At 41.0% G+C, this 27,864-nt stretch overlaps 1 protein-coding gene and 1 pseudogene across 1 annotated transcript in view; one reads left to right on the forward strand and one right to left on the reverse strand.

Annotated features, from left to right (window-relative positions):
- NEDD4 (NEDD4 E3 ubiquitin protein ligase) overlaps window positions 1–9,983 on the reverse strand; it is a 121,559-nt gene extending 111,576 nt beyond the window's left edge. The window contains exon 1 of the mRNA XM_034994440.1: window positions 9,893–9,983. Within this exon, the coding sequence (XP_034850331.1) occupies window positions 9,893–9,937 (45 nt within the window). The 5' untranslated portion in view covers window positions 9,938–9,983. The remainder of the gene's footprint in view (window positions 1–9,892) is intronic.
- Window positions 9,984–24,967: 14,984 nt separating this feature from the next.
- LOC118003055 lies at window positions 24,968–27,037 on the forward strand (annotated as a pseudogene).
- Window positions 27,038–27,864: the final 827 nt, after the last annotated feature.

Here is a 27,864-nt window from a genome sequence, read left to right on the forward strand (position 1 = left end):
TAGGAATAAGGCACTTTATGGAAAGCAAGGAAAAGTCTACACAAACAGTGAGCCCAGAACACTGGCTGCCAGATCTATTGCCACCAAACAGAAGATTGGAAGACTTCTCTCTGAGGAAACTGAGTGATGCAAGGGGGGAGAGGAACCAAATATTATAAATATTTATACATGAGAGTCCCACTGGGAAATGATAGGTTCAGATAACCCTATCTCGAAACACTCCAGTCAATAGTACCTGCCCATTATATAGAGGACGTATGTCAGCAAATGAGGGAATAAATTGGGAAAGAGGAAGACAAGAGATTAAAGAAACAGTAGCTCCAACGCAGAAAAGAAATCAAGCGAATTCTCACAGGATGGCAAATGGAAGCCTGCAGGTGACAGCTCCACAGCAGGTGTAGAGTTCGAGCAGTTCAGCTGGAAGTGACGTAGCAAGAGGCTGTCTCCAACAAGAATGAAGAAAAGGGAATGGATACACTGAGTGGTTTTAAAGCTCTGTCAGACAGTTTGCAAATTTGTGACAAGTATATAGAAAACTAAAGTGAGAAAATGTGCAATAGTTATAAACATGGCATAAGGGTTCTGATGTGAATGATACTGTATTCACATAATGCAATAATATAAATACAGCATATTTATTTTAAAAACTACTAGAGTGGAAAGGAAGGATGTATTTTTGTCTCTTTTTTTGCAACATATGTTATATAATTTATGGTGACCGTATTTTCAAAACTAAAAATTTGAACCTGTGGACTACCAGCAGTTTTGTTCCTCTGGTGTGTAAATTTACTTGCAACATTTTATAAAAATGTAAATGCTAGATCACCCTTACTGGAAAATACATGAAATGAGGACTGACCCAGTAAAGGTGGAGTATATGACTACTATAGATTTGCTTTCATGGTCAAATCTCCTTCCCAGTGTTTGGCAGAAATAACCACGATAAACTAGAACACTCACACTCCTTAGATTTAGGGCCAGCTGTGGTTCTCAAAGTGTATTCCCTGGACCAGTGGTATGAGCACCACATGGGAATTTATCAGAAACACATTTTCAGGCCCCATATCTACTGAATCAGACAGTCTGTGGCGGGGTCACTAGCCTGTGTTTGAACAAACTCTCCAGGTGATTCCAATGAACACTGAAGTTGAGACCCACAGGCAAAGAGCATGAAGGTAAGAAAGAGAAGTGCTATAGTTAATGCAGTTGTGGGACTATTTCCCCTCTAGAAAACTATAACTTTATTCAATCAGAACTATATAATCTCCAAAAAAGATCAGCTCATCATCACTTCACATTTTAACACTACTCTTAAATGTGATAGCACCATATATGCTTCTTTATACATGAAATGCCTCTGGAAATGTACACACCAAGCTCATAACCTATATTTGTGGAAAAGATGTTTTCATAAGACTTGTAGATGAATGTTCACAGTAGGTTTATTCATAGTAGCCAAAACCTGGAAACAATAGAAGTGTCTGTCAAAAGGGGAATGGATAAACATCTGCTATATTCATACAATGGAATACTACTCAGCAATAAAAAGAATGAGTTGCTTATACAAACAACCACATGGGTGACTGAAAAACATTACGTTAGACAAAAGGAGCCAGATACAAAAGAATACATAGTGTATGATCCTATTTATATGAAGTTCCAGGACAGGCCAAACTAAGCATGGTGATAAAAGGTTGGCTCTGGAGAGTGAAGTGGGAAGTTGACTGAAAGAGGGCCCAAGGGGACATTCTGGAGTGATGGAAATATTCTTTTTTTTTTTTTTTAAGATTTTATTTATTTGAGAGAGAGAGTGAGCATGAGCAGGGTAGAGGCAGAGGGAGAGGGAGAAGCAGGCTCTCCGCTGAGCAGGTAGCCCCATGTGGGGCTCGATCCCAGGATCCTGGGATCAGGACCTGAGCCAAAGGCAGCCGCTTAACCAACTGAGCCACCCAGGCACCCCTGGAGTAATGGAAATATTCTATATCTTAATTGAGTTGTGTGTTACACATGTTGTTGAAAAGCACTGTACATCAAAGTGTACATTTAAAAACCTGCATTTCACTGTTTACAAATTTTACTCCACTCCCCCTCCCCCCCACAAAAAAAGAAGAAAAGAAAAATAAAGACATTATCAGGCAAAAACAAAAACGGAGGAAGTTTATTACCAGCAAACACTAAAAAATCTTCTACAGGATGTACTTCAGGCAGAAAAAAGTGATCATAGATGGAAAGCCAGAGATGTGACAAGAAATGAATAACAAGTAGAGAAAAAGTTAAATATCCGAGGAGCAAACAGTAACTATAAAAAAAAATATTAGTGATGATGATGTGTGTGTGTGTGTGTGCACGTGTCCACACGTGTTTGCTGAGTTTCCCTCGCCTGCCTGCCTGGGCTCTGCTCGTCTCTCCTCTCCACACTTATCTCCTGACACCACCATTCTAGTCTTCTTCACGTTCCTCTCCATCTTATCTTCTGCACGTGCAGTTAGCTATGTTTACCTGGAAGGCTTTTTGCCCCACTCTTCACCTGGATAACTCCCATTCATCCTTAGGTTCAGATTAAAGGTGACTTCCTCAGCCTTTCCTCATACTCTCTCCCCTCCTTCATACCATACAAGATGAATTCATCTTTCCTGTTATATACTTTTATCTCACCTTCCTTTTCCTTCACATTTATAAAATGTTTGTGTTGATTATGTATTTACTGTCCTTCTCTTCCTGTAGGCTATAAATTCAGTGAGGTCTGTCATTCATCATTATCGCCTCATGGCCTGATCCAAATGCCTTACACACAGTAACTGTTCAACAAATATTTAAGCAAATACAGAATTCAAGTACTTCAGAGGTCCAGCTATTAACAAAAAAAGACAGAAAATGTGGAAGAACATAAGAATGGTTACAAGTTAATCCTGCACATGTTACATTTGTGACCTTCCTGAGAAAGACTCTCTTCTGTTAAATTCTTCTATTGAGGCAACTATTTGCTGTAGGACAGTGAAAAGACCAACTCTTTGGCATTAAAGAAATCTGAGATTCAAGCCCAGATCTGCCACCTAATAGGACCAAGACCTTGAGCAAAACACAATCTCACATACCTTATCTGGAAAATGGAGATAACACTATCTACTTCTGCAAAACTGTTTCGATGACTACAACTAAAGTATGAGAACATGTGACCTGGTGCTGGGAATATAGCAGGCATTCATTAAAGGCAGCTCTGATTATATTCAGGCTGACCCTTTTACCTTAAAGGAGAATATTTTCATGAAAGCATCTTTATGCACTGACATGATTGGTCACATTCATTGGCACAGCACATCTCATATGGGGGGCGGCCAAATGTTTGGGTCAGGCCATGGGGTTACGATGTTGCACTACAGACATTTATTCCTCAAGACTTCAGAAAAATCTTATCAAAACCTTTTTTCATCTGTTTGGGCTGTGTCTTTCTCCCCGCATTTCTTCTTCCTGTCTTCTCCATTCATTTATCCTCTTAACTTTGACAGGGATTAGCAAGGGAGCCAGACTAAGTAGAGAGAGGTCAGTAACACTGATGGCCACAGAATTCAGTAGGCAGTGGGTTTAGCAATTCAAACCAGCAGTCTTACATTCTCTCGGAACTATAGAATATTCTTAATACCAGACACAGTTAGGGAATGGGAGAATCAGCTGATGTAAATATCCTGCTCTGACAGATGTCAAATACCTACTATGCTAGATCACTGACAGTGACAAAGCCAGAAGTCTATCCTAGTCAAATCTGATTTTTCTATACCCCTGTTTACCCTAAAGGATTTATTTACGGGTGCCTTCCAGCTCCAAGATCCTATTCCTATATGATAGAGGAATTGCTAATAGTTAACTGTAAACAAAAATATATATACGTACAGTCCCTTCGAATCTCTTCCTGGTGCAAAGGAGTCAATGTCAGGCCCAACTCAGGCAGGGCTTGGGGGGAGGAGGAGTCTCATGGAGGTGCATGGTCAGCATGCTCCCTAGCCTGGGGCACTAGAGGAAAAGGACGGTACCATACAGAGATGCATCAGTAGGTGGCCACTGGCAGGGGGCACATGGGACTCTGTGCCACAGCAATACTCCTACTAAAGCTGAAAGTGGCAGACACAGGAGATGCCTGCGTGCTGGGGAAATCAGTGACACCAAAAACATGAGTAAAGAGACTGGGCACATAAGTGAATACAATGAGAATAATAAAAGTCAGAATTTTTACTGGTAGAGAAAGTACTTATGATGGCTGGAAAGAACCCTGAGGCATTAGATTTGAATTCAAGAAACTGATATGAATTAATGATTTTTAAATACATGTATACAGATTGATAGAGAAATAGGTATACATTTATGTGTGTACATACACATACACACACATATTTCTTAACTGTTTGCTGAAATGGTTGAAGGGCAATGACATTCAATAGTAATGAGCACACTGAGCACCCAGATCTTGTCTTCTAAAAGGCGTTCTGAGTGTTCCGGGCACCAGGGTTCCGAGGAGGAATGGCTGGTTCCAGACAGTGGTGGGCCAGGCAAAATACAAGAGGAGTCTGGAACATCTTCTGCTAGAAAGTCATGGAGGGTTCAAAGAAGGACGGGGACTTGTCACAATGAACTAGGAACCCCCTTGAAAGGGTTTCCACTGACCAAACTGTGATCATTTGAGCATTTAATGATAGTAAATAATTACAACCCATTGAACAAGGTGGAATTCTACACACCCATGCTGATATAAATAAATAAATGAAGGAGAAAGGGAAAGCTCTTCTTACACAGAATGCCAATTAATAAAGATGGAAATTAAAAAAATAGCGGTGTCTGATTCAGGTGGAAGTCATCAATGAATGCTAAAAGTACTGGATGGAAATCTGATGAATGAAGGATAGGCTACTGGCATAAACTCTGAAGATGTCCCCACAAAATACGAATCAGTTATGCATGGGGAAAAATGACATTACTAAAAGAAACCTGGCAGACACCAAAATGATCAAGTGAGCAAGGTTATCACCGACAGTGACGGGACAAATCAATATCACGCACCCTCCTCATGGGAGACACCGAGAAGAATGCAGCAGCATCTCCATGATTCCTCCCAAAAAAGCATGACTGTGACATGGCCCTGAGGAAGCAATACACAGACCCAGGCTGGGGAACATCCTACAAGTTGTACGGCCTGTACTGTCTATCAAGGAACTGATACAGATTAGAATAGACCGCAAAGCCATGACAAGTACATGCAACCTATGCTCCTAAGGGGGCTCTTGGACCAGAAAGGAAAAAGAGAAATTATTAGAACACCCGGCAAAGATTGATGGGCTCTGCACTGCGGAGGGTAGGGTTGCATCAGTGCTGATTTTCTGGCTTAGAGGACTGGACAGCTGTTATGTAGGAAAGTGTTTTTGTTGGGGTGCCTGGGTGGCTCGGTCGTTAAGCGTCTGCCTTCGGCTCAGGTCATGATCCCAGGGTCCTGGGACAGAGTTCCGCATCAGACTCTCTGTCTGCTTCTCCCTCTGTCCCTTACCCTGCTCATGCTCTCTTTTACTCTCCCACATAAATAAATAAAATCTTTTTTAAAAAGTGTTCTTATTTTAGGAAAATGCACACTAAAATATTTAGAGGTGACAGGCATTGGGTCTGCAGCTGCCTTCAAATGGTTTAGAAAAAGACTAATGAGGGGCACCTGGGTGGCCCAGTAAGTTAAGTGCCCGACTCTTGATTTCGGCTCAGGTCACGAACTCAGGGTCATGAGATCAAGTCCCGTGTCAGGCTCAGCACTCAGCACAGAATGCACTTGAGATTCTCTCTCTCCCTCTGCCTCTACCCCTCCCCCTGCTCGTATATGCATGCTCTCTCTCTCTCTCTCTCTCTCTCTCTCTCTCTCTCTGAAATAAATAAATAAATCTTTTAAAAGAAGAACAGAAAAAGACTAATGAAAATGGCAAAAAGGATTATGGAGCAGTTGTGGTGAAATGTCAACAGCAGGAGAACCTGCGTGAGGAGGATCTGGAGTTCTTTGCACTGTACTTCCAACTTTTCTGTTGGTTTTAAAACAACTAAAAAGTAAACTGCTACAAAATAAATTCTATTTATCCACTTCTTTGGTCCCATGGAAACCCATGAAAAATAGGATGCTGCTGGAATTAAGGAGTTGCAAAAAAGGAGCAATGGCAAAATCAATGCATGAAAAGTATGGGATAGATACTAACACAGCTGGGGCTTAAACGGTGCTTCTCCTCCTTTGCGTGCAGGGAATAAAGGTTGGACAACTGTGCTCCCAGGCTCGGTATGATGCCTGGGCAGGCCAGGTCTGCTTCCACTTGGCATCGGGGGTCGAGAAGTGTCAGCAGATGCACTTCTTAGTTACCCCGCTGCTTATGCTCTGTTGTCGCTGTTCCCACCAAAGGCATTCATTCTTCTACGTGTACAAACCGTACTACCAAACTGGCAGTGGACACTCTCAAGTCTTTCCCTTTCCTTCCTTCTCTACCTTGTTTCAGTCAGGTTTCAGGTGTAGGAAACGGACATCACTCTAGATGTTTTACGAAAAAAAGAAGTTAACCCAGGGAACTGGGTGCTTAGAAAATCGCTGGGAAGAGCTGGAGAGGCGGACTGCAGGCTGGGCTTCCCGAGGCCCTGGAAACAGATCGAACTGGCCCTCCAAGAAAACTGCCACTTCTGCCCCCATCAGGAAGGCAGAGACTCAGGGGCCACCCCCAGATCTGCTGGCTTTACAAACTTACCCTAGCTAGTCATCAGGAAGCTGCCACCAGCATGAGTTCTGCAACTTCCTAGCAATCCTCACAAAACAAGTTACCAGATACCAAAACACTTCTGCAGGAAAAGTCAATGTCTACATGACTGTGCTTGTCAGAAGAACAAGCCAAAGAAACAAGAACTTATGCTCTGCTTCATATCTACTTTCCAAATCTCAAGCAAGTGTGCCATACTGGGAAACCTATTTGAAAACCCATTTCCAGAATGCTAAGTGCCAGAAAGTATGAGAAACATGGTGTTTGGCTTTCCAACCTCTGCCTAACCCAGAAGTCCACTGAAAGGGGGCTGGAAGGGATGCTGAATTCCAGTGTCCGTAACTACCACACGCCTCCTCACCAAAGGTTGGTGGGAATTAGCCTCTATTGCTAATCCCAAGAGACGGTCAGAGCAACTCTGGTATAATTTATAGTCACTACTTCCTTAGTTTGTTATGCTTTAATGACAAAATTCTGCACATGAAGCCAGGACCATCTCTCACTAAAAGACATTTGTATGTGGAATAAGAGCTAAAACTCATTGAAAAGTGATAGGAATTATGGTCTAAACTTCGGCCTACTTCAATGAGCAACTAATGTTCATACAGTGTGACGCAGTGGTAAAAAAAAAAAAAAATTGGTTAAATTATAATTCTCCAAGTATCTTCTATCCCATGTCTGTTCATTTTTCTTCTTGTTTCAGTTTCAAATTTAAAATGAGAATCATCACTTTTTGCTGCAATAGAAAAGCTACCTTGTCATCAACAGCAGAGGGCTGCCTCTTCCCAACTAGTCTATGAATTCTAGAAAATAACAATGTTTTCTTCTAAAAAAAAAAAAAAAAAAGTGAGGGGGAGGCTTCTCCTAAGCCCTCTTTTACTTTTGATGGACCAGAAAATAAATGACAAATAAGAGTGATGAGATGGCAACCTCTACAAGAAAACAAATGATTTTTATCTTTCCCACCAGACTGTGAGCTCCTCACAAAACAGGCAGGGACTGTTTTTTCTCTTTCTATCCCTGGTGACCAGCACACTGCATGACACAGAACAGACAGTTAATAAATGTCTGTTGAATGAATAACCCAGGGGAAGAAGTGGAAGACAACACTCCATCATCATGTCTCTTATCATCCGATCTCACTCTTTTCTTCAATGTGGACAAAGCAGACAGAGGGAGCTGCAAGGAACTTTGAGTCATGGGACTGACAACTGGATCCCCATCATGCAAACAGAGCGGGCCCCACACCATGAAACTTCCTAGAAATACAAATCCCTCAGGATGCAAGTTCAGGAACACTTCATTTCAAAGGGTGGAGTTTCTGGCCTTGAGCCCCAGTAGCTTACTGACCACCCACTAACTGCCATAATTCGTTCTATTTCAGCTGGAAGAAGGGTGATGCGAGAAGCAGGTAACAGAAAACAGAGAACCTGGACCAAAGAGAGAAGAGTGAATGATGCCTTTGGCAATATTCTATGCTCAACTGGCTTTGCTGGAAGGGAATGAGATGAGAAATCTGGAAATCAGGATCTACCTCTAACAACAAAAACGAAAGAAAGTCCAAGGCCAGCCTGACTGGGTTGGATGTCAGCTTAAGGTTATCTGCATTGAACAGCTTATGGTAGCAAAGCCAGGGAGACCTGGCGGATGAGAAGAAAGCGATCACAGGTTCAACACCACACTATTTTCCTCTGATCTCTTCTGCTGGACAGTAATGGATGTTAGCAGGAATATCATCTTTGGCCATAACATACTGACTGTTGTTTCTGAGGGTCTACCAAGCTGCCACCATTTTTCCACCACCACTTTGCTTCTCTTCTGGTAGCAATAACTAAGAAATTATATTCTGATCTATCACAATTATTCTCAAAACTGTCTGAGATACTTGCCTGCATAAACAAGTTGCCCACTGTTTATATACAAAGAACTGTCAAGATAAATGTAAAAGACATTTTGTAAAAGACATTTGAAGATACCAAGTTACTAAGAGAAGGAACTATTCCAACACGGTCAGAAGATACATTAAATTTACGGTGATGTATTACAGTTAATTGGGTCCAATCTTGATAACAAGTACATGTGACAGTTTAGCCAGTCAACAAGAATGCTTAAATTTGATTTTTTTCCCCCAACCTGAACGAGTCACTGTTAAACTAGATAGCTTTTCATCTCCCACCCATTCCCATTTCTGAGACACTCATCAAGAATTTAGGGAAGCCACATCTCATTATTTAAAACGGAACAACTCTTTCCAAATGGCCTCATTTTTACTAAGTGTCAGGCATAACCAGCCTTATTTCGCTGAGAAGAGACGGCTTTGCCTTCTTAAATCATGGAACTTAATTTTCAAAGTGAATAGCTGTGGGAAGTTCTTTAAAGTATTTATACTTTTTCGGCTTTATTTTTTAAATGTCACTGAAGACCAGTGAAACATAGCACGAACTTGCCACACTTGACCCTTGTTGCTAACCCTGAGGAGGAAAATCTATCTGCCAGCTTTCCCATCGCCCTCTCCAGTTACGGGGTTAAAAACGACTTCAGGTGGAAAAAAAAAAAAAAAAAAAAATCAAGACAGCTAATGACAATTCACTTGGAACTCTTCACGTCAAAGCCCACGAAGTGAAGTCCAGCGGGCCCGCGCCAGGGCAGGCTCATCAACAGCCGGGACGCCGATCTCCGGGGAAACCCGCCCCACGCCCGAGCTCCCGCACCCTCGGCGGGGGGGGGCAGGAAGACGCCGGCGGGCGATGCGCGGCCCCCGGGCGCACGCACGCCCCTCGCTGCCTAGCGCCCCTCCTCGGCACTTCCTGAAGGAAACTGACGAGGAAGGCGGCGGCTCCGGGAGGACAGGGGCGTGGAGTCCACAGGCTGGCGAAGAAAACGCCGCTCGCTAAAGCAAGCACCCCCCCCCGCCCAAACACACACACACACACACACACACACACGCGCGCGCGCGCCGGGCCGCCCCGGATCCCCACGGCGCCTTGCGCGCTCCCGGAGCTCGAGCGGCGGCAGTGGGGGCTGACAGCCGACCCTCTGGCCGCCGCCGCCTCCTCCCGTCCGGCTGACGAGCAGCGAGAAGGGAAGCCCGCCCCGCAGCCCCACGGCCCCCGCAGCCCCACGGCCCCCCGCACCTCGTCCTCCGGGAGGCCGAACACCTCCACCGCGCAAGTTGCCATTTCCGAACGGTTCCAGCAAACCGGACGCGCTCGCCCCCGCCCGGGAGTGGGAACAGTAGTGAGGAGGAGGAGGAGGTGGAGGAGGAGAAGAGGGAGGAGGCGGGAGGAGGTGGAGGAAGAGGGGGCGGTGCTGCCCCAGCGGCCGCAGCGCCTCCTCGGGCCAGTGCGCGCTCGCGGCACTAGGAAGCGCGGCGGGAAGGGGCCGGCGGCGCGCGTGCTGGGGCGCAGGGGTGGGGGCGCGCGCGGTGGGGAGAGCGTGCGTGGGGGACTCATGTAGGAGGCGGGCGCGTGGCGGGGCTCTGGGCGTGGGGAGTGCGCGTGGCGGGGGCGCGCCGTCCGCTGCCGCGCGGGAAGTTAGCTAACGCGCCTCCCAGGGAGAGCGGTGCAGCCCCGGGCATCGAGTCGAGCAAGCCGAGCAAGCCGTGGAGGCCCGGGAACGTCAGCCCTTCCCCTGGGAAGCAAAGCTTCGGTTTTCCCCAGCAACAAGTCCCACTCAGATCCGCTCCAGAGCTCGGCCTCTTACTAGACGCCTGGGATCAGGAGCGCTTAATCCCAGCTTCACCACGAGCTAAAGATCAGAGCCCTTTCTTGTCGGTTAGGGCTGCCGATTCCAATAGAAGCTGGACCTTGGGACCTCGTGGGGGAAAGCCCAGCCTGAGTGAGGCAGCAAATGGGGAGGCCTGAAGGGATCTCATCGTTCTTGGACTCGGGATCTGAAATTCTCTCCTTGTGATTTTTAAACACTGTGCCAATTCATAAGCGATTTCCTGTCGTATGGTCTGTCTTTAAAGCCCGTCCATAAAGTCCGGCCTCCAGGCTTAACCCTCCAAACCTGCTTAGCTAAACCTTGACCTGCAGCACCACAAAACGTAGCGAAGAAAAGGGGGGAAATGCAACGAACTAGGACCTCCTGTGCTGTGGAATAATCGTGCTTATTTTATAGTCATGTCTGCTGGATTTTGTAGCTCCCTAATCACAGGAAGACTTTGGTGTTGAATAACTGATCTAACAAGGGTAACATGAAAGATACTTTAGTGTTGGTTATTTCTAAGGCATACCAAAAAAAAAAAAAAAAGTCTCGTTTGAAAGTTCTCCTTTAATCCTTCCTCACTCTTAATATCTGCTGGTGCCGCTCCTCTAACACTAAATTTTTGAGATTTTTAAGGTTCATTTTTTTCCTCCTTCCCCTCTAAACCCCCCTGGACCTCATCCATTGCCACTGGCATGGGTTCGGCTCAATCCTCGTAGAGATTCAGACTAAGAGCTCAATAGTGCAAGATATGTTACTATTTAATTTTCTGTAACTGAACTTAGCTTCTTGTCTGCTCAAGTGGTAGAAAACTTAGTCCTAATCAGTTCACTGTTCTTCCTTAACCCTCGTTTTGCTGTTGATTCTACACTCTAGCAGGCGGTGGTAGTGCTAGGCCATCTCAGGGATGGAGGGCATGGCACATACCTCATCTCTCCAAGCTGGCATTAGTAGAAACATTTTCCTTCCCACTGGTCTCTAACGGTAGATATCTGTACCCATTAGAATTAAGCTTGGCTGTTAGTAATAGTAACCCAAACTAACAGAATTTAGGGATAGATGTTATTTTGTTCTCTTATATAAGAGTCCAGAGGTAGGTAGGCCAGGGTAAATAAGGCTACTTGGCTCCACAAAGGCATCAGAAATTCAGGCACTGTAAAGCAGGGTGCTTTGCCATTTATAGGTGTGATCCCTATGCTCTTAGTCCAGCGAGTGCCTCAGGCTCCAACCATTACATCCCTGCTCCAGGCAACAAGACAGATGAAGGAATCAAGAAGGGAGTTCAGGTCTCATGCTTGTCTCTTAAGAAAGGCTTACAGAGTCTTCTACTTAAAGTCATAGAACAGAACTGAGTCACATAGCTGTATCTAAATATGGGGACGGCTGGCAAATACAGACTTTTCTGGGCAGCCTTGTTGGCGTTCTGTTACTAGGGAGGAAAGGAACGGATGGGGTGGGGGGAGACTAGCCATGCCTGTCCTAGCATCTTTGCCCTCTGGCATCCAGGGAGAAATCTGCACTCCCAATCTGTTTCTGGTCTTCAGGCCACAGAATTTTAGGCTCAAAGATGAAAGCCGGTTCAGGGCCTCTGACGTCTCATCTGCTGCTGGCCCTCTGCATCATTCTGCGGCTGCTGAGACTAGGTGCCTATCTCCAGCCTGCTCTGGGTACTCAAGCTTTGCATCACTTCTCCAGTATTCCTGCCATTCCACTCTGGTGGGAATGCAGTGGGGATGACGGGCATGTCTTTAAAGCCTTCGATGTAAAACTGTACCCAGGATATAGGTCATCTCTGCTCTTGGATTCTACACGTCTCGGTATTTGTCATTCTCCAATCTTGAGGGAAACACCCACGCCCTAGAAAGGTGTTCTTCTTGGAGATAGTCACTGTGTCCTGTATTATCCAATAAAACTTTGTTGTGAAGGAAATCTTCTGTATCCGCACTACCAATATGGTAGCCAGTAGCTTACTTGGTTATTGAGCACTTAAAATGTGGCTAATACAACTGAGGAATAATTTTATAGTTAACTTAAATTTAAATACTTACTTGTGGTTAGTGACTGCTGTTATTACACAGCACAGAAAATGTATCCAAAATGTGTCCAAACAGGTCCCAAATTGTAGAAATTTTTTAAAATTAAATTTTGAGTACATACAAAAAGTTAAAAAATGTATACGGTAAAAAAAAATGTATACAGTATGAAGAATAAAAATGAACACTAATGTACTCATCACCCACTGTAAGAAAAGGAACATTACCAACAACTTTTTGTATCTTTTGTGTCCTTTCCTGCCCCCACCAAGAGATAACCACCATTCTGAATTCTATGTTTACTGTTCTTGTGTTTTTTAAAGCAGCTGGGTATGTATTCCTAAATAATACATTGTTCATTTTTGTGTCTTTGATCTTTATATAAGTGGAATCATAAAGTGACTTGCATTTTCCTTCTACACTATTTGTGAGATTAATTCATGCTGAATGTTGTAGTAAATTTATTTTCACTGCTGTGTTATATGCCATTGAATGACTCTATCACATTAATTACTCTTCTGTTGTCTGACATTGGGGGAACAGGGTTTTTTGTTTTCTTTTTAATTTGTTAAAAAAACTCTTATTATATGATTTAGCTGTTTCAAATGTTTGTAGCACATTGTTTAGATAAATGACAATTGTGTCCCTGAAATTTAATGATGGTTCAAAATTTCTGTATCACTTGGGGGCATAGAGCTCAGTCGGTACTGTGACTCTTGATCTTGGAGTCATGAGTTCAAGCCCCACACTGGGCATAGAGATTACTTAAGAAAAAAATTGGTATCAGTTGAGATAAATGAAGCATCAGATTACTAAGCTTCTCCCAAATGTTTATTACGCTCAAGGACAAAATGATCAATTTGTGTTTCTGGTGTTAAAAGACTGACCCCATTATGCTTTCTTTTTTTAATGAAATAAATTCTAAACGTTTTCTCTCACTGAAACCCGAATACAGCATAGTGCTTCTTGTTTTAACTTTCTCTTTCATGCCATTTAAAGAAGTTTGAACTTTACACTTCAGCAGTGAGAGGCAGTGCTTCCCTTTTTTACTGACAATTTTTTCTTTTGTTTCATTTTGTTTTGCTTTTACACATAATGCTGCTATAGAGTCTTGTTTATAGTCTTTTATGAAACATCTTGTTATGCAAGAACATAATGAAGTAATGATGGGGACATGTCAAAAGGACACAGAAGCCAGCTAAAGGAGGCTCCTATTGCCAAAAATGGACTAATTTGAGCAAAATAAATTATGATAGCAACAGGTTATAATCCAATGAATAAATCTGATACTGTAAACTCATACTGATGTAAATTATACTAAATGAGTAAATTCAGAGTTTGGCAAGTGACATTTTTACAGAGTTTGATGTATCTTTCCACAAAATACTTATTAATTACATAGGGGGAAAGGCTGAACAATAGCACCATAATCAAGTATTCAAAGTGACAATCTGTAATGCGGGCAGATCAAAATCTTGAATCTGCTAGGATGTGTTGACCTCAGTGCTATACCTGCCAAACTAGAATCTAATCATGATAAAGCATCAGACAAATCCAAATTAAGGGACATACTATAAAATAACTGGCCTGTAATTTTCAAAAGTGCAAAGACATAGAAGTCAAAGAAGTCTGAGGAACTATTGCAGAGATTAAAGAGACTAATTGTATTAGGGCTCTCCAGAAAAAAAGAACCAATAGGGTGTGTATGTGTGTATATATATACTTATGAGATATATGAAAGAAATTTACCATAAGGCATTGGCTCATGCAGTTGTGAAGGTTTGCAAGTCCAAAACGTGCAGTGTGGCCCAGCAGCAGAAGCTGATGGATAAAGTCCAAAGGCTGTCTGCTGGAGAATCCCTGCTTGCTTAGGGGAGAATAGTCTTTTTATTCTATTCAGGCCTTCAATTGACTGGGTGAAGCCCACTCACACTATTAAGGGCAACCTGCTTTACCCAAAGTTCACCAATTTAAATGTAAATCTTTTCCAAAAACACCCTCCAAGTTGACACATAAAAGTAACCATCACAGACGTGCAAAAAAAGGCACCTCATGATTCTGAACTCTATTGCTATAAAAGACGTTACTGAGTCATTTGCTGAAATGTGAATGTTTCTGAGGATGAGGTGGTTGTAATGCATGTTAATTACTGGGTTCTGATGACTACATTGTGGTTATGTAGATGAGAATGACCTTGTTTGTAAGATGTACACACTAAAGTATTAGGAGGTTGATGGGCAGCAAGTCAACAAAATACTCTTCAAAGGATCAAGAAAAACATTTCTTTATACCTTCAACTTTTCTGTAAGTTTGAGATTGTTTAAGATTTTAAAAAAGGAAATTATGCTGGTTAAAAATACATAAAGGAACTAGTGCTCTTTGGAGAAATGCTTGATTCTAGTACTGGGGCAAGAAAGGTACAAGATGAGCCTGGAGCAGCTTTTTGTGTCAGAAAGTAAGGAAGTGCTGAAAAAAAAAAATCAAACCCACAATGATGGGGGTATATCAGAGATCTCCCAATGGCCAAAGCTGGAACAATTTGAGCAACAAAATAAAGTAGTATTGAATTATATCCGAAGTATAAAATAAATATACACAAGTCCATATTGATATAATTAAGTGATTAAATAAATAAGGGAGAAGACACAGGTTTTGTGTAGAATTCCAAATAATTTATGTAGATTCTAAAGGAGGGAGAGCATAACCCCACTGCCACATGTGGGCTAAGCTTAGCATCTTTCTCCCAAACAGGACAATATGGAAAAGGGGAGGAAAGTTGAAAAACCTGACAAACATAAGCTCAGCCAGGTGATCAAGGTCAACATCAATAGTGATAAGTCATGTTGATAGCATGTACCCTTGATATGGTGTGATGAACATGGCACTTTACCTCAGTGAGACCAAAGACCTAGAAGCCCAGTCTAGTTGGGAGAAAAACATGACAATCCAAATGCCTGATCAGTATTCCTCAAAGCTGTCAAGGTCCATCAAAAACAAGGGAAGTCACAGCCATGAAGGGCATAAAGAGACAGGATAACCAAATGTAATAATATAATGTGGTATCGTGAGTAAGATTCTGGAACAGAAAAAAGGGCATTAGGTAAAAACTAAGAAAATCTGAATAAAGTGCAAAGTTTAGTTAATAACAATGGATCAATATTTATTTATTAATTGTAACAAACGTACCATAGTAACATAAGATGTTGATAACAGGGGAAACGAATGTAGGGTATAAGAACTCTCTGTACTACCTTCACAAATTCTTTTTATAAACTTAAACTGTGTTTAAAAAATGACTTTATTTAAAAAATAAAGAAATGAGTAAGTAGATCTAAAAGTCTTCCAAAAGTTTTCCAATTTTTACCACTATGGTCTTGCACATATTTTGCTGTATTTATTTCAACATACTTTATATTTTTCCTTGTTATTATAAGGATAGTGTCTTTTTAAAACTATTACATATCCTAAACAGTTTATCACTGGGTATACAGAAATACAACTGCGTTTTCTATACTTATTTTGGTATTCAACAAATTTCCTGAAGTTCATCATGTCTAAAATACTTCATTTCTCTTTCATGTAGACATTTGTTAACATCTTTGAATTTTGTTTCTTCCATTCTAACCTCTTGCATTTCTTTTTCTTATCTGATGTCCTAATACTTGGATAGACATGGTGAAAACAGATATAATTGACATGACATGATACTTACTGTAGGGTTTTGGTTTTTGTTTTCCTTTTTTGGTTTTGTTTTGTTTTGTTTGCTATCTTTTCTTTGGTGAAGAAATTCACTTCTATTCCTAATTCAATAATAAGATTACTGGTCATAAATGGACACTGGATTTTATTTAACAATGTCTTCTGTACCTCTTGGGATAATCTTGTTTTCTTTAAGTTTTTTTGTGTGTTAAATTTTGGTAAGTTATGGTAATTATGGTAAATTTTAGGCATAATGATGTCGTCTTTTCAGATTTCAACTTAATCAAATGATTACTTTTCTTTTTTCCCCATTGTCTCATGAGTACCAGGAACTTGCATAGGGTCATGGCAATGGAGGAGGGTGTCTGGTTTCTTCCTCCTATATTGGAATATATAGCAGTCATTAGTTTACCTGCCATCCTCTGGTTTTTGTCCCATCTCTAAGGGCTCTTCTTGTTCACTGGCCCTCTCTTTTCCACCTCTTTTAGCATTGTGGAAACTTCCAAATGCTATTCCCCTACTGCTGTGGAGACAGAAATCTGAGGGGTCTGGATTCCAGCCCACTGTCAAATCACACCATCCAGTCATTTCTACTACAGCTACTGATTCTAGGCGATGTCAGCGGGAGAACTATCTGGGGTTTCCCATCTCATGGGGCTCCTGACAAGAAGTGGGGCACACCACATTTTCTCATAGAGCTCCTCCATTATTAGGGAATTCTAGAATTGCCTCCCACTGATAGCTCAGCAGCGAGGATGTAAGCAGGCAGCAGGGTCCTTTCTCAGAGACATTCATCTATACATTGTTGTCACCACTAACTCTCTTCAGAGTAGGAAAACCCGCGCTTCATCATCATTGCTTCTACCTAAATCGGTTCTAAGGGCATCCACTGTGGCTCTTGGTAGTCAAAATGTAGGCTTTTGAGGCTCAAAAAACTTTTTTTCTCAACCTATTTTCTCTACTGGGAGATTCAAAGCTCTATTTTGAAACTTAGAAACTGAGCACTGACTCATCTCTTCTTTTCACTTCTGTAGTAACAGCCCTCCCCAAGGGCAGTAAATACAGAGGGCACTCACTGCTGCCTGGGTGTGGGGAGAGCAAGGGAGCCAGGATATTCCAGGGATAATACATAGTTATCAACAATGGAATTTCACAATAATACTGTGCCACAGTTTCCACACCCTTAGCTCTTTTGTAAGCTTCACACACGCATTTCTCACTAGCTGCATCTGCCTGAATGTCATGAAGAAACCTCAAATTTAATAGATCCCAAGCTCAACTCGTTGTTGTCCTATATTCTCCATCTCTGGAAATGGCATTACTAAATCCAGTCACAAAGGCTGGAAATTTCTCAGTATCCCCAAATTCTTACCCCTCACTACTCACCCCCCCCTCTGCCATCAAGTTGTTATACAGTAGAAATTCTTCTCCCCTCAACATCAGAGGGTTTTCCCCCCATCTTATTGGTATCTATGACTAATGTCAGTGTACCACCCACCATTCTCTGATTATTGGCCCAGACATGTAGGTAACCCTTTGTCTTTCTCGAGCTACCCTGTGTCTTAAGAGACAAAAGTTTGTGTGCAAGTAGTTCATTTTCAGACATGCTGTCAAGCAGTGATGTCCCAGAGTCAGCTCCTGCTGGCTCCCAAGGACCAACTGTGCACATCTCTATCTAGCTGTAGATTCATGATGTCATGTTGGTAGCTTAAAATTAACCACAGGATGAGGGGACACCTCAGTCCATTAAGTGTCTGACTTTGGCTCAGGTCATGGTCCCAGGGTCCTGGGATCGAGGCCTGCATCAGGCTCCCTGCTCAGCCTGGAGTCTGTTTGTCCCTCTCCCCCATGCCCCTCCCTCTGCCCTTGCTTTCTCTTTCTCTCTCAAATAAATAAATAAATAAATAAATAAATAAATAAATAAATAAAATCCTTAAAAATATAAAATTAACCACAGGATGAGTATTTACACCACAGAAACTGGTCAACAGTATAAATGAGGGTAATTTTTTTTTTTTTTCCTGGAGAGGCCAGTTATTAAATGTTTACCAGCCTACTACTGATCATAGGGAACATGAGTGAGGGCCTGAGAAGACAATACAGGGAAGGGGATAAAACCAATGCAATGGCTTTTGAGTTGCTGAGTTTGATTAATATTGCTGAGTTGATTTGGGGCTCTCACTAAGGACCCCTGAAGAGTCAGGTAGAATGCACTTCAGGATTGTCCTCCCAAGAAAGGAGTATATATGCACTGGTTGCCATCCCCTAGCAGACAGGGTTTGCCTCATGGGCTGTTAACGCTCTTATTTCCAGATTTGCTTGTGCGTAGAATGGGTGAGTAAGTTCTTTCAGGCGGCAGTGAAATCTAAGTGCAGAAAGCACGTGATACGCTAAACAACTGAAGTGGATGCTGTCTGATGACGTCTCTACACAGCCGGTTGCTGCGGCAAGGACTGAAGCAAAGGTTAGGCAAGAGGATAGGAGGCACAGTGCAGGAGGAATCCAACACAAGGGTTAGTAGGATAAACTGCAGCTCCCACTGCAGTAACTGGTCTCCGGGCATTAATTAATATTCATCATCTTTCTCCTAAACCACCCAGTCTGGATTTCCCCCACCCTTGGCCAGCACTTCAGTAAGTCTGGGTTGTTGCCTGGTGGTGACTCAGATTTTTGTCCCCAAGGGATATGAGACATCAGATTGTATTAACCTTATTGGGATGTGGTTGCTATAATAGCCCATCATTGGACATGCAGGTACCAAGACTGGCCCCAGTGAACCCCCTGAGTTCCACATATACTCTTTCTTATCTTCCTTGTGTAGCCAAAACTAGCTCCTCACAATAATCAGTCAATCCCTCTGCCCCCTATCAATATGGTAGCTCTTTTATTTTATTATGGGTCCACTAGCATGAGAAGCTCAAAATGACTAAGTGATAATCATAATTTCAGTTATAGTTGGACCCTTAATGTATCTCCTAGAAGAAGCATTACCCTACCCCACTTCAGGAACTAGGGCTTCTAATCTTGTGAGAAGAGTCTAGCCTACTTCTACTCCTTGGGTCACAGATCTGGAGTCTAGCTATTAGAACTACAACACCGTATGTGAGCCATCTTACTGCCCATTGTCGTAATGTCCACAGGTCTCTGCTCTTTCAGACCCCTAACATTCTTATAAATATAGTTTGATGATAATATCTACTATTGTCATCCCTGTGCTACAGAAGATAGCCAGTGAGCTCAAAGTTGTCAGTAGCCCCCTCACCAGTATTGTTTTCTGGTTGCACAGGATTCAGTTCTTCAATAGATAAGCCGTATCTACACTGTTAATACTGTGCACTTTGACCAAATGCAATTGTTTGTTTTTACCACCAAATATAAAAATAACACCCAATTTTAGTTATTAATCATGTTTGAGTGATAAAATGAAAAGGGGACTTAGAAAAAAATTTCAGTAACTACTACAATTATATGATCTTTATACAATGACTTGAACTTTTACTTAAAATGAGTAGCATTTAGGATTTTAAATGATATTTGCCTGAATTATTAAAAAGATAGAAAGGTAATGATTTGAATTACAAAATGTTTCATATTAGTCCCTGGAAAATAAAAGACATTGTATTTGTCAGTTCTATTACCCTAACTGTTCTTAAATCTGAATTAGAGAATTTATCTATAAAAGTGATTTTGAGGGGTGGCTGGGTGGCTCAGTTGGTTAAGCGTCTGACTCTTGATTTCAGCTCAGGTCATGATCTCAGGGTCATGACATAGACCTAGGCTCTGTGGTGGGTGTGGAGCCTGCTTAAGATTCTCTCTCCTCTCCCTCTGCCTCTCCCCCACTCTCTCTCTCTCTCTCTAAAAAAAAGACTGATTGTGAATTAAACATTTAAGAAATTGCTTTTATTTTATTTATAATATGTAGAGTAAAAGTATTACAAATGAGAATTTCTATGCTATTATTTGAAATTCTTCAAATGGGTGAATAAAAATAACATTACCTCCATAAAAGACCAAGAAGACAAGTTGGCAAGCAACTAGAAGCACAATATTTTATTTAAAAAGTGAAAATTATCCTATCAATAATGTAGTGTGTTTGTGTGTGTGTATGTGTACATATGTAATTTTGTCTTCTTTATTTAAATGCCACATTTCTGAGACAAAGAAGTCACTTCTAAGTTACACTGATGGCCTCAAATGTCTACACCATTGAATAAACTGTCTTCAAATTTTCTTACCAAATATAGATTAAAATCCCAGTTTTTTTTATTAAGGGATGGTAAGTGAAATGGCTTGAGGGTTTTGCAGAAAACCACTTATAAATTAAGTTAAAGGTCTTATCTACCTTCACAGACTTGTTTAGGTTTTGGTTGAAGAGACTCAAGTGCAGGTAAATAATTTGCAAGCAATTTGCTAAATAAATTTGTTGCATTTCAATTCTTCCTCCTTCTCTTGCCTCATGCTTGAGACCAAAAATAAAGTCACTTCTTCTAAGAAGATATTTTTGTTTGTTTGTTTGTTTGTTTTGTTTGTTTTTTTAATTTATTTTTATTCTTATGTTAATCTCCATACATTACATCATTAGTTTTAGATGAAGTGTTCCATGATTCATTGTTTGTGCATAACACCCAGTGCTCCATGCAGAATGTGCCCTCCTCAATACCCACCACCAGGCTAACCCATCCTCCCACCCCCCTCCCCTCTAGAACCCTGTTTGTTTTTCAGAGTCCATCGTCTCTCATGGTTCGTCTACCCCTCCGATTTCCCCCGCTTCATTAAGAAGATATTTTTGAGATTAAAACACTATAGCTGTCTAGAATACAGTGAAAGTACAAAAACAAAACAAAACAAAACAAAACTTGGATCTCTTATAACAGAATTTTAGAATAGGCAGGCATGTCCCTGATTGCATTTAACACCAGGTGTTAAATGATGGACATCGTTTTGAAGGACAAAAACTGTTTATTGCAGAATCAATACAAAAATAGTGACTATAAAAGTAATGGTCTTTTTTCCCCTATATGTTCCACATTGAGCTTTTTGGGTCAATCTTATGTATAGAAATATATCCCCTTTTTATGGGAAAAATTCATAGGAAATAATGAGAAATTTTAACAAATTAATATCACTAGAGGACTAGTTTAAGTAAATTATGGTATATTGATACTCTGTATTTCCATAAGTATAAATGTAGGCAAAACTATGGATTATAAGACAAAATGTTGAAGGTGAAAAAAAGCAAGTTGTGGAAAAACGTATACTGTTTACTGTCCAATTAGTTTTGCACACATCAAACATAACAGTGGTTACTTCTGGCATGGAGGGGAGGGTGCTGGGATTTGGCGATTTGGTCAACGGGGCTTTAGCCTTGTCTATATTAATTTTTTTAAAGAAGAAATTTTAATTTACTTCTTATATTATAAAGAATTAGTTAAAACATGATAAATTGAGATAGTGAATAGAAAATATTAACTATGCAGTGCCATGTTAATATAAGGTTTTAATAAGAAGTATAAAATATTAGATAAGATTTGGTATAAGGAGAAAAAGATAAAGCATTTAACCAAAATTACTCCTGATTTTTATTTGATGATAATATTGCAAGAAAATAGTTTTAGAATTACTAAAAAACAGAGGGCTTTTTAGGATAGCTTAAAATTCTTACTGAAATGAATAACCAAAATACTGCTTCATTATGGCCCTAGGACAGTGCCACTTAAAAAGAAGGAAGCAAGAGAGGACTATTTATTTATTTATTTAGACGGCAGGGCATGGGTGGGGGGCACTGGGGAGGAGAGGAAGAGAGAGAGTCCCCAGCAGGCTCCACACCCAGCCCTGAGTCCCCCCTGGGGCTCAATCTCACGGCCCTGAGATCGTAACGTGAGCCGAAATCAAGAGTCGGAGGCCTAGGACTGAGGCACCCAGGCATCCCAAAAGAGGAGTATTTAAATGAAAACTATTGTAAAGTATACATCATTTGTTTTTCACTGGATCTTCCTTTGGAAAACTTCCATTACTCCCACTTCATATAATTCTGAAAGACTGCCAATCACAAGTTTCCACATTCCATACAGGGATGAGAATGTGGTCCAGGCTAGGTCAACCAAACTCTCTCCTGGGAATTTAAATTTTAGATATAGAATCTAATAAATGACAGACAACCTAATAAAATACTTAAATACTTCACAAAGTATTTAAAATACTTCAACAGGCACTTCACAATGAAGGATATCTAGGGATGCCTGGCTGGCTCAGTTGGTTAAGCAGCCAACTCTTGATTTTGGCTCAGGTCATGATCTCAGGATCCTGGGATTGAACCCACTTGAGGATTCTCTCTCCCTCTGCCCCTGCCCTGACTTGTGCTCTCTCTAAAATAAATAAATAAATCTTTTTAAAAAAAATCCATTAAAAAAAGGATATCTAAGTAAGTATTCAAAGAGCATATGAAAAGAAGGTGCACAATGTCATTAGTAATCAAGGAAATGCACCCAATGAGACAACACTATTCACTCACCAGAAAGGGTAATAATTATTAAACACACAACCAAGTGTTGGCATGATGTGGAGCTATTGCAACTCTTCTCCTCTACTGGTGGGAATATAAATTGGCTCAGCCTCTTTGGAAAGCTATTTGGCCAATATTTACTAAATCTGAATATATGCTTACTTTATCACCCAGCAGTTCCACTCTCAGAGAGTGAAAACATGTGTGAACCCGAAAACATGTGTAACCCAAAGACATGCAAAAACATTCATTTGTAGCTTTATTTACAATGTCTCCAAATTGGAAACAACCCAAATGTCCATAGGAGTATAGTATTCACTGGAGTACTGTATAATAATCAGAACAAGCTACTTACCATTATATGCAACAAGAAGGATACAGTATGCTCATAGGCATAATCTTGAGCAAAAGAAACTAGACAGTAAATGATTCCATTTAAATAAAGTCCAAAAATAGGCACAACAAATTTATGTGATAAAATCAGAATAGTGGAAAGCTTTGAGGGATAATGACTGGTGGGAGGGTATGAGGGAGATTTCTAGAACACTGATAATGTCCTGTATTTTGATCTGTGTGTTAGTTACATGTTCATTTGGTAAAGATTCATTGAGCTGGATACTTAGGATCTGTGTATTAATATATGTCATACTTCAATTTAAAAAGTATATAAAATAAAACCTCTAGCCGAGACACACACAGATGGAAGGCAGTTAGAGCCTAGTTGTCCCAAGTCTGGTTGTCCCTAGTTGTCCCTAGCTGTCCCAAGTTGTCCCTTCTAAAATTCTGTCAGTGAGTTCCCACCTCTGAGGTCTCCAGACCTCCGAAGTTGCTCTAGTTTCTCTCCTTCCAAAGAATAGGTTAAGTTCTTTTTTTTTTTTTTTTTTAATTCTCTGGATCCTTATAATAAATTCCTTTCCCTCTTTTCCTTAACGCACTAAGAGTTGGTTTCTTACTGAGCCCCAACTTGAATTGCCAGGAAAAATGTTGGTATTATTGTTGAGGTAAATAGTAATGTTAAAAAAAAAAGAGGCAAATTCCTTATAGGTAAATGGCCAAAAAAAAGTTCTTCTTATAAATGATAGAAGCCTAAGTGAGTGCACTGGAATGCTTGGCTACAAGCAAGAATTTTATATAACTGGCATCTGTACTATAAGGAAATGCCATCTAACTTAATCACAATAAAATCCAGACCTAACAACAGACTTAAAAGAATAATATCCACATGGGCAAGAGCAGCTAGAGCTGCGGGGTCTTTTGTCAATTACTACCCGTGAGCACACTGACCTAAATATGATTAACAGATCTTTAGTATTTCTTAGTGCAGACAAGAAGGTCAGAATGTTTAAACAGGAATGTTTAAAATTGCTAATTAATAAGGCAATTCTGTTTGAAAGAGGGTGAATTCTGTTATAAGAAAGTCCCTTCTGTTCTGCTGGATACCTAGATAGGTTTGGATATGCAAAGTGAGCCTAGAGCAAAATTTGGGATTGAAAAGTTGAATTGTTCCACATGTAGAGGCAGAGGAAATTGGAATTCCTGACATCCTCTTTGAATGTAGGGGGGTCGAGGAAAGAAAGAAAAGGATGACATGAACTGGGGAGAAATGGGCAGGGAAAAAAATACCTTAGTTTGCACACTTCTTTAAGAATAAGAGTGTTTAAGATTCCTTGAAATTGTTTGCAGTAATGTAAGCCCCATATCCATCCCCCCAAAATATTCAAACAAGGTTACTAATAATTTCATGTATGTGTGTGTATGTGTATTTCAAATAAAGGAGTTGTGTTTCACATAAAAGTTGGTATGATGTTTAACAGACAGCATATAGCTCAACATATGCTAGAGAGTAAGATGAGCCACAAACTGAATCATTGCTGGTGGTAGACATATGAACCTGAATAAATCTAGAATTTCTAGAAAGAAATTTAGAGGAGTGCTTTGTATTTCTACAGATCCTGGAATAATGGGTTCAAGACACTGTCAGCATAATCTCATGAGCAAGGGAACTCTAATTAACACATGGCTTACACAAGACTTTACTAAAGCTAAGAAATAACAAACACACAGTGTAACACTAAAATAGACTTTCTGGTTATGATTTGCTCACAAAGACTCCCAGTCCTCTCTGTTCAGTTGACTCCATCTTAGATATACTGTTCAGGGGACTATACCTGGATATCTACTGTTCCAGTTAAGAGACTTTCTACTCCAAATAACAGAAAACCAACTCCAAAGCTTAAACAGTGAAGTTGGCTCACATAACCAGAAATCTAGACATATTCAGACTTCAGGAACAATATGATCAAGGCTGTTACCCTATTTTCTTGTAGTTGTCTCAGCTCCATCTGCCTCCAATTTTTAGGTTCTGTTCTGACTGACTTCTCTTAAATCACAAAACGGCTGCCAACAGGCTTCTTTGCTTGCATTCAATATAGATGAGTAAAAATGACTTTCCATCAGTATCACTCAAAGGAGGAAGTTTCCTAAAAGCTTCAATAATTCAAATTTCATTTGTCACACACCATCTTTGGGCTGATCCATGGTGGATGTTTGTTTTGAGGGCAGCTGACCTGCAGCCTGCATACCACGCACCGCCTCCTGTGGAAGCCTGAGTGGGCCATGCAGCTTTCTCCCTTTGTCTCATAACCATGTCCACCAATGAGAATGCTAATTCACTAGCTGCTCACTGTAACAGATTCAAGAACAAGGGGAAAGACAGTACAGAAATGAGGCAGCGTCGAACAGAAGTTAAGGTGGAGCTAAAGAAAGCTAAGAAGGATGACCAGATGCTGAAAAGGAAAAATGTAAGCTCATTTCCTGATGAGGCTACTTCTCCACTGCAGGAAACCGCAACAACCAGGACACTGGAAATTGGTCTGTTGATGACATTGTCAAAGGCATAAATAGCAACAATTTGGAAAGCCAGCTCCAGGCTACTCAATCTGCTAGGAAACTCCTTTCTAGGGAAAAACAGCCCCCCATAGACAACATAATCTGGGCTGGTTTGATTCCAAAATTTGTGTCCGTCTTGGGCAGAAGTGATTGTAGTCCCATTCAGTTTGAATCTGCTTGGGCCCTCACTAACATTGCTTCTGGGACATCAGAACAGACCAAGACTATGACAGATGGAAGTGCTATCCCAGCATTCATTTCTCTGTTGGTATCTTCCCATGCCCACATCAGTGAAGAAGCTGTATGGGCTCTAGGAAATAGTGCAGGTGATGGTTCAGTTTTTCGAGACTTGGTTATCAAGTATGGTACAGTTGACCTGCTGTTGGCTCTCCTTGCAGTTCCTGATATGTCATCTTTAGCATGTGGTTACTTCCGTAACTTTACTTGGACCCTTTCAAACCTTTGTTGCAATAAGAATCCTGCACCCCCATTAGATGCTGTTGAGCAGATTCTTCCAAACTTAGTTCATCTCTTGCATCATGATGATCCAGAAATATTAGTAGACACCTGCTGGGCCACTTCCTACCTTACTGATGGTCCAAATGGATTGAAATGGTTGTGAAAACAGGAGTTGTGCCCCAACTTGTGAAGCTTTGACTGAATTGCCCATTGTGACTCTTGCACTAAGAGCCATGGGAAATATCATCACTGGGACAGATGAACAGACTCAGGTTGTAATAGATGCAGGAGCACTTGCTGTCTTTCCCAGCCTGCTAACAAACCCCAAAACTAATATTCAGAAGGAAGCTATGTGGACAATGTCAAACATCACAGCTTGTCACCAGGACCAGATACAGCAAGTTGTGAATCATGGATTAGTCCCATTCCTTGTTGGTGTTCGAAGGCGACTTTAAAGACACAAAAGGAAGCAGTATGGGCTGTGACCAACTATACATGTGGTGGGACAGTTGAACAGATTGTATGCCTCATTCATTGTAGCATAATAGAACCATTGACGAACCTCTTCACTTCAAAAGATACCAAAATTATTCTGGTTATTCTGGATGTCATTTCAAACATCTTTCAGGCTGCTGAGAAACTAGGTGAAACTGAGAAATTTAGTATAATGTTCGAAGAATGTGGAGGTTTGGGCAAAATTGAAGCTCTACAAAACCATGGAATGAGTCTGTATACAAAGCTTCATTAAACTTGGTTGAGAAGTATTTCTCTGTAGAGGAAGGGGAAGATAAGCATGTTGTGCCAGAAACTACCTCTGAAGGCTATACGTTCCAAGTCAGGCTGGTACTTCTGAGACCTCTAAGTTTTAGATTGTATAGCTGAGGCAGAAAGTTGTTTGTTGTGTTTGGTAGAAGTTTGTCTTATTGTTTCTCTACTAAGAACTCTTTTTTTTAAAATTAATTAATTAATTAATTTGACAGAGAGATAGAGAGCATAAGTAGGCAGAGTATCAGGCAGAGGAGAGGGAGAAGCAGGCTCTCTGCTGAGCAGGGAGCCCGATGCGGGGCTCGATCCCAGGACCCTGGGATCATGACCTGACCGGAAGGCAGCTGCTTAACCAACTGAGCCACCCAGGCACCCCCTAAGAACTCTTTTTAAATGTGTTTTGTTATTGTAGCACTTTTTGTAATGAAACTACACTTGACCAGTTCCAAACTGTACAACCTGTATGAAGCTTATCCTCTCAGTGGGTTTCTTATTTCTAGGTGGACTCTCCTATCTTGCAGTGCCCTGTAAATAAAGATTAAATTCCACCTTTTTCTTTAAAAAAATGTTTTTTTTTTTCATTTGTTACCATTGGTACATTCCCATTTCTAAACCATTTGCTGGCCAGGGACAGGATTACCATGATTAGCTTATTTTAACCAGTCCTTACTTTGTGAGCCAAGGATGTAGTCAGTTTTCTCCAAGTCACAAAGGCCGTGTAGGATAAGGACCAGTACCAGGACAAAATTGGAAATCAATGAGAAAGGAAGCTTGGCAAAGGGATCACGGGTAGACACCAAGAATATCCACTGTCTATATTTTCTTATCTTCCTTAAATTCCTGCACTACCCTTTCCCTTGCTTTTTGTAATCCAATTGCACTGACCTTTCAGATCTTCAACATGCTTTGCCCCGTCTCATTCTAAGGTCTATTGCTCAGGCTATTCTCTCTGTCGCTCTCTCTCTCTCTCTCCTTCTCCCTCTCTTTTTTAAGATTGATATTTATTTATTTATTTATTTATTTATTTATTTATTTATTTATTTATTTATTT

Source organism: Mirounga leonina, unplaced genomic scaffold (assembly GCF_011800145.1).
Source record: "Mirounga leonina isolate KUSES-001 unplaced genomic scaffold, KU_Mleo_1.0 Mir_91, whole genome shotgun sequence".
Taxonomy (NCBI): Eukaryota; Metazoa; Chordata; class Mammalia; order Carnivora; family Phocidae; genus Mirounga; species Mirounga leonina.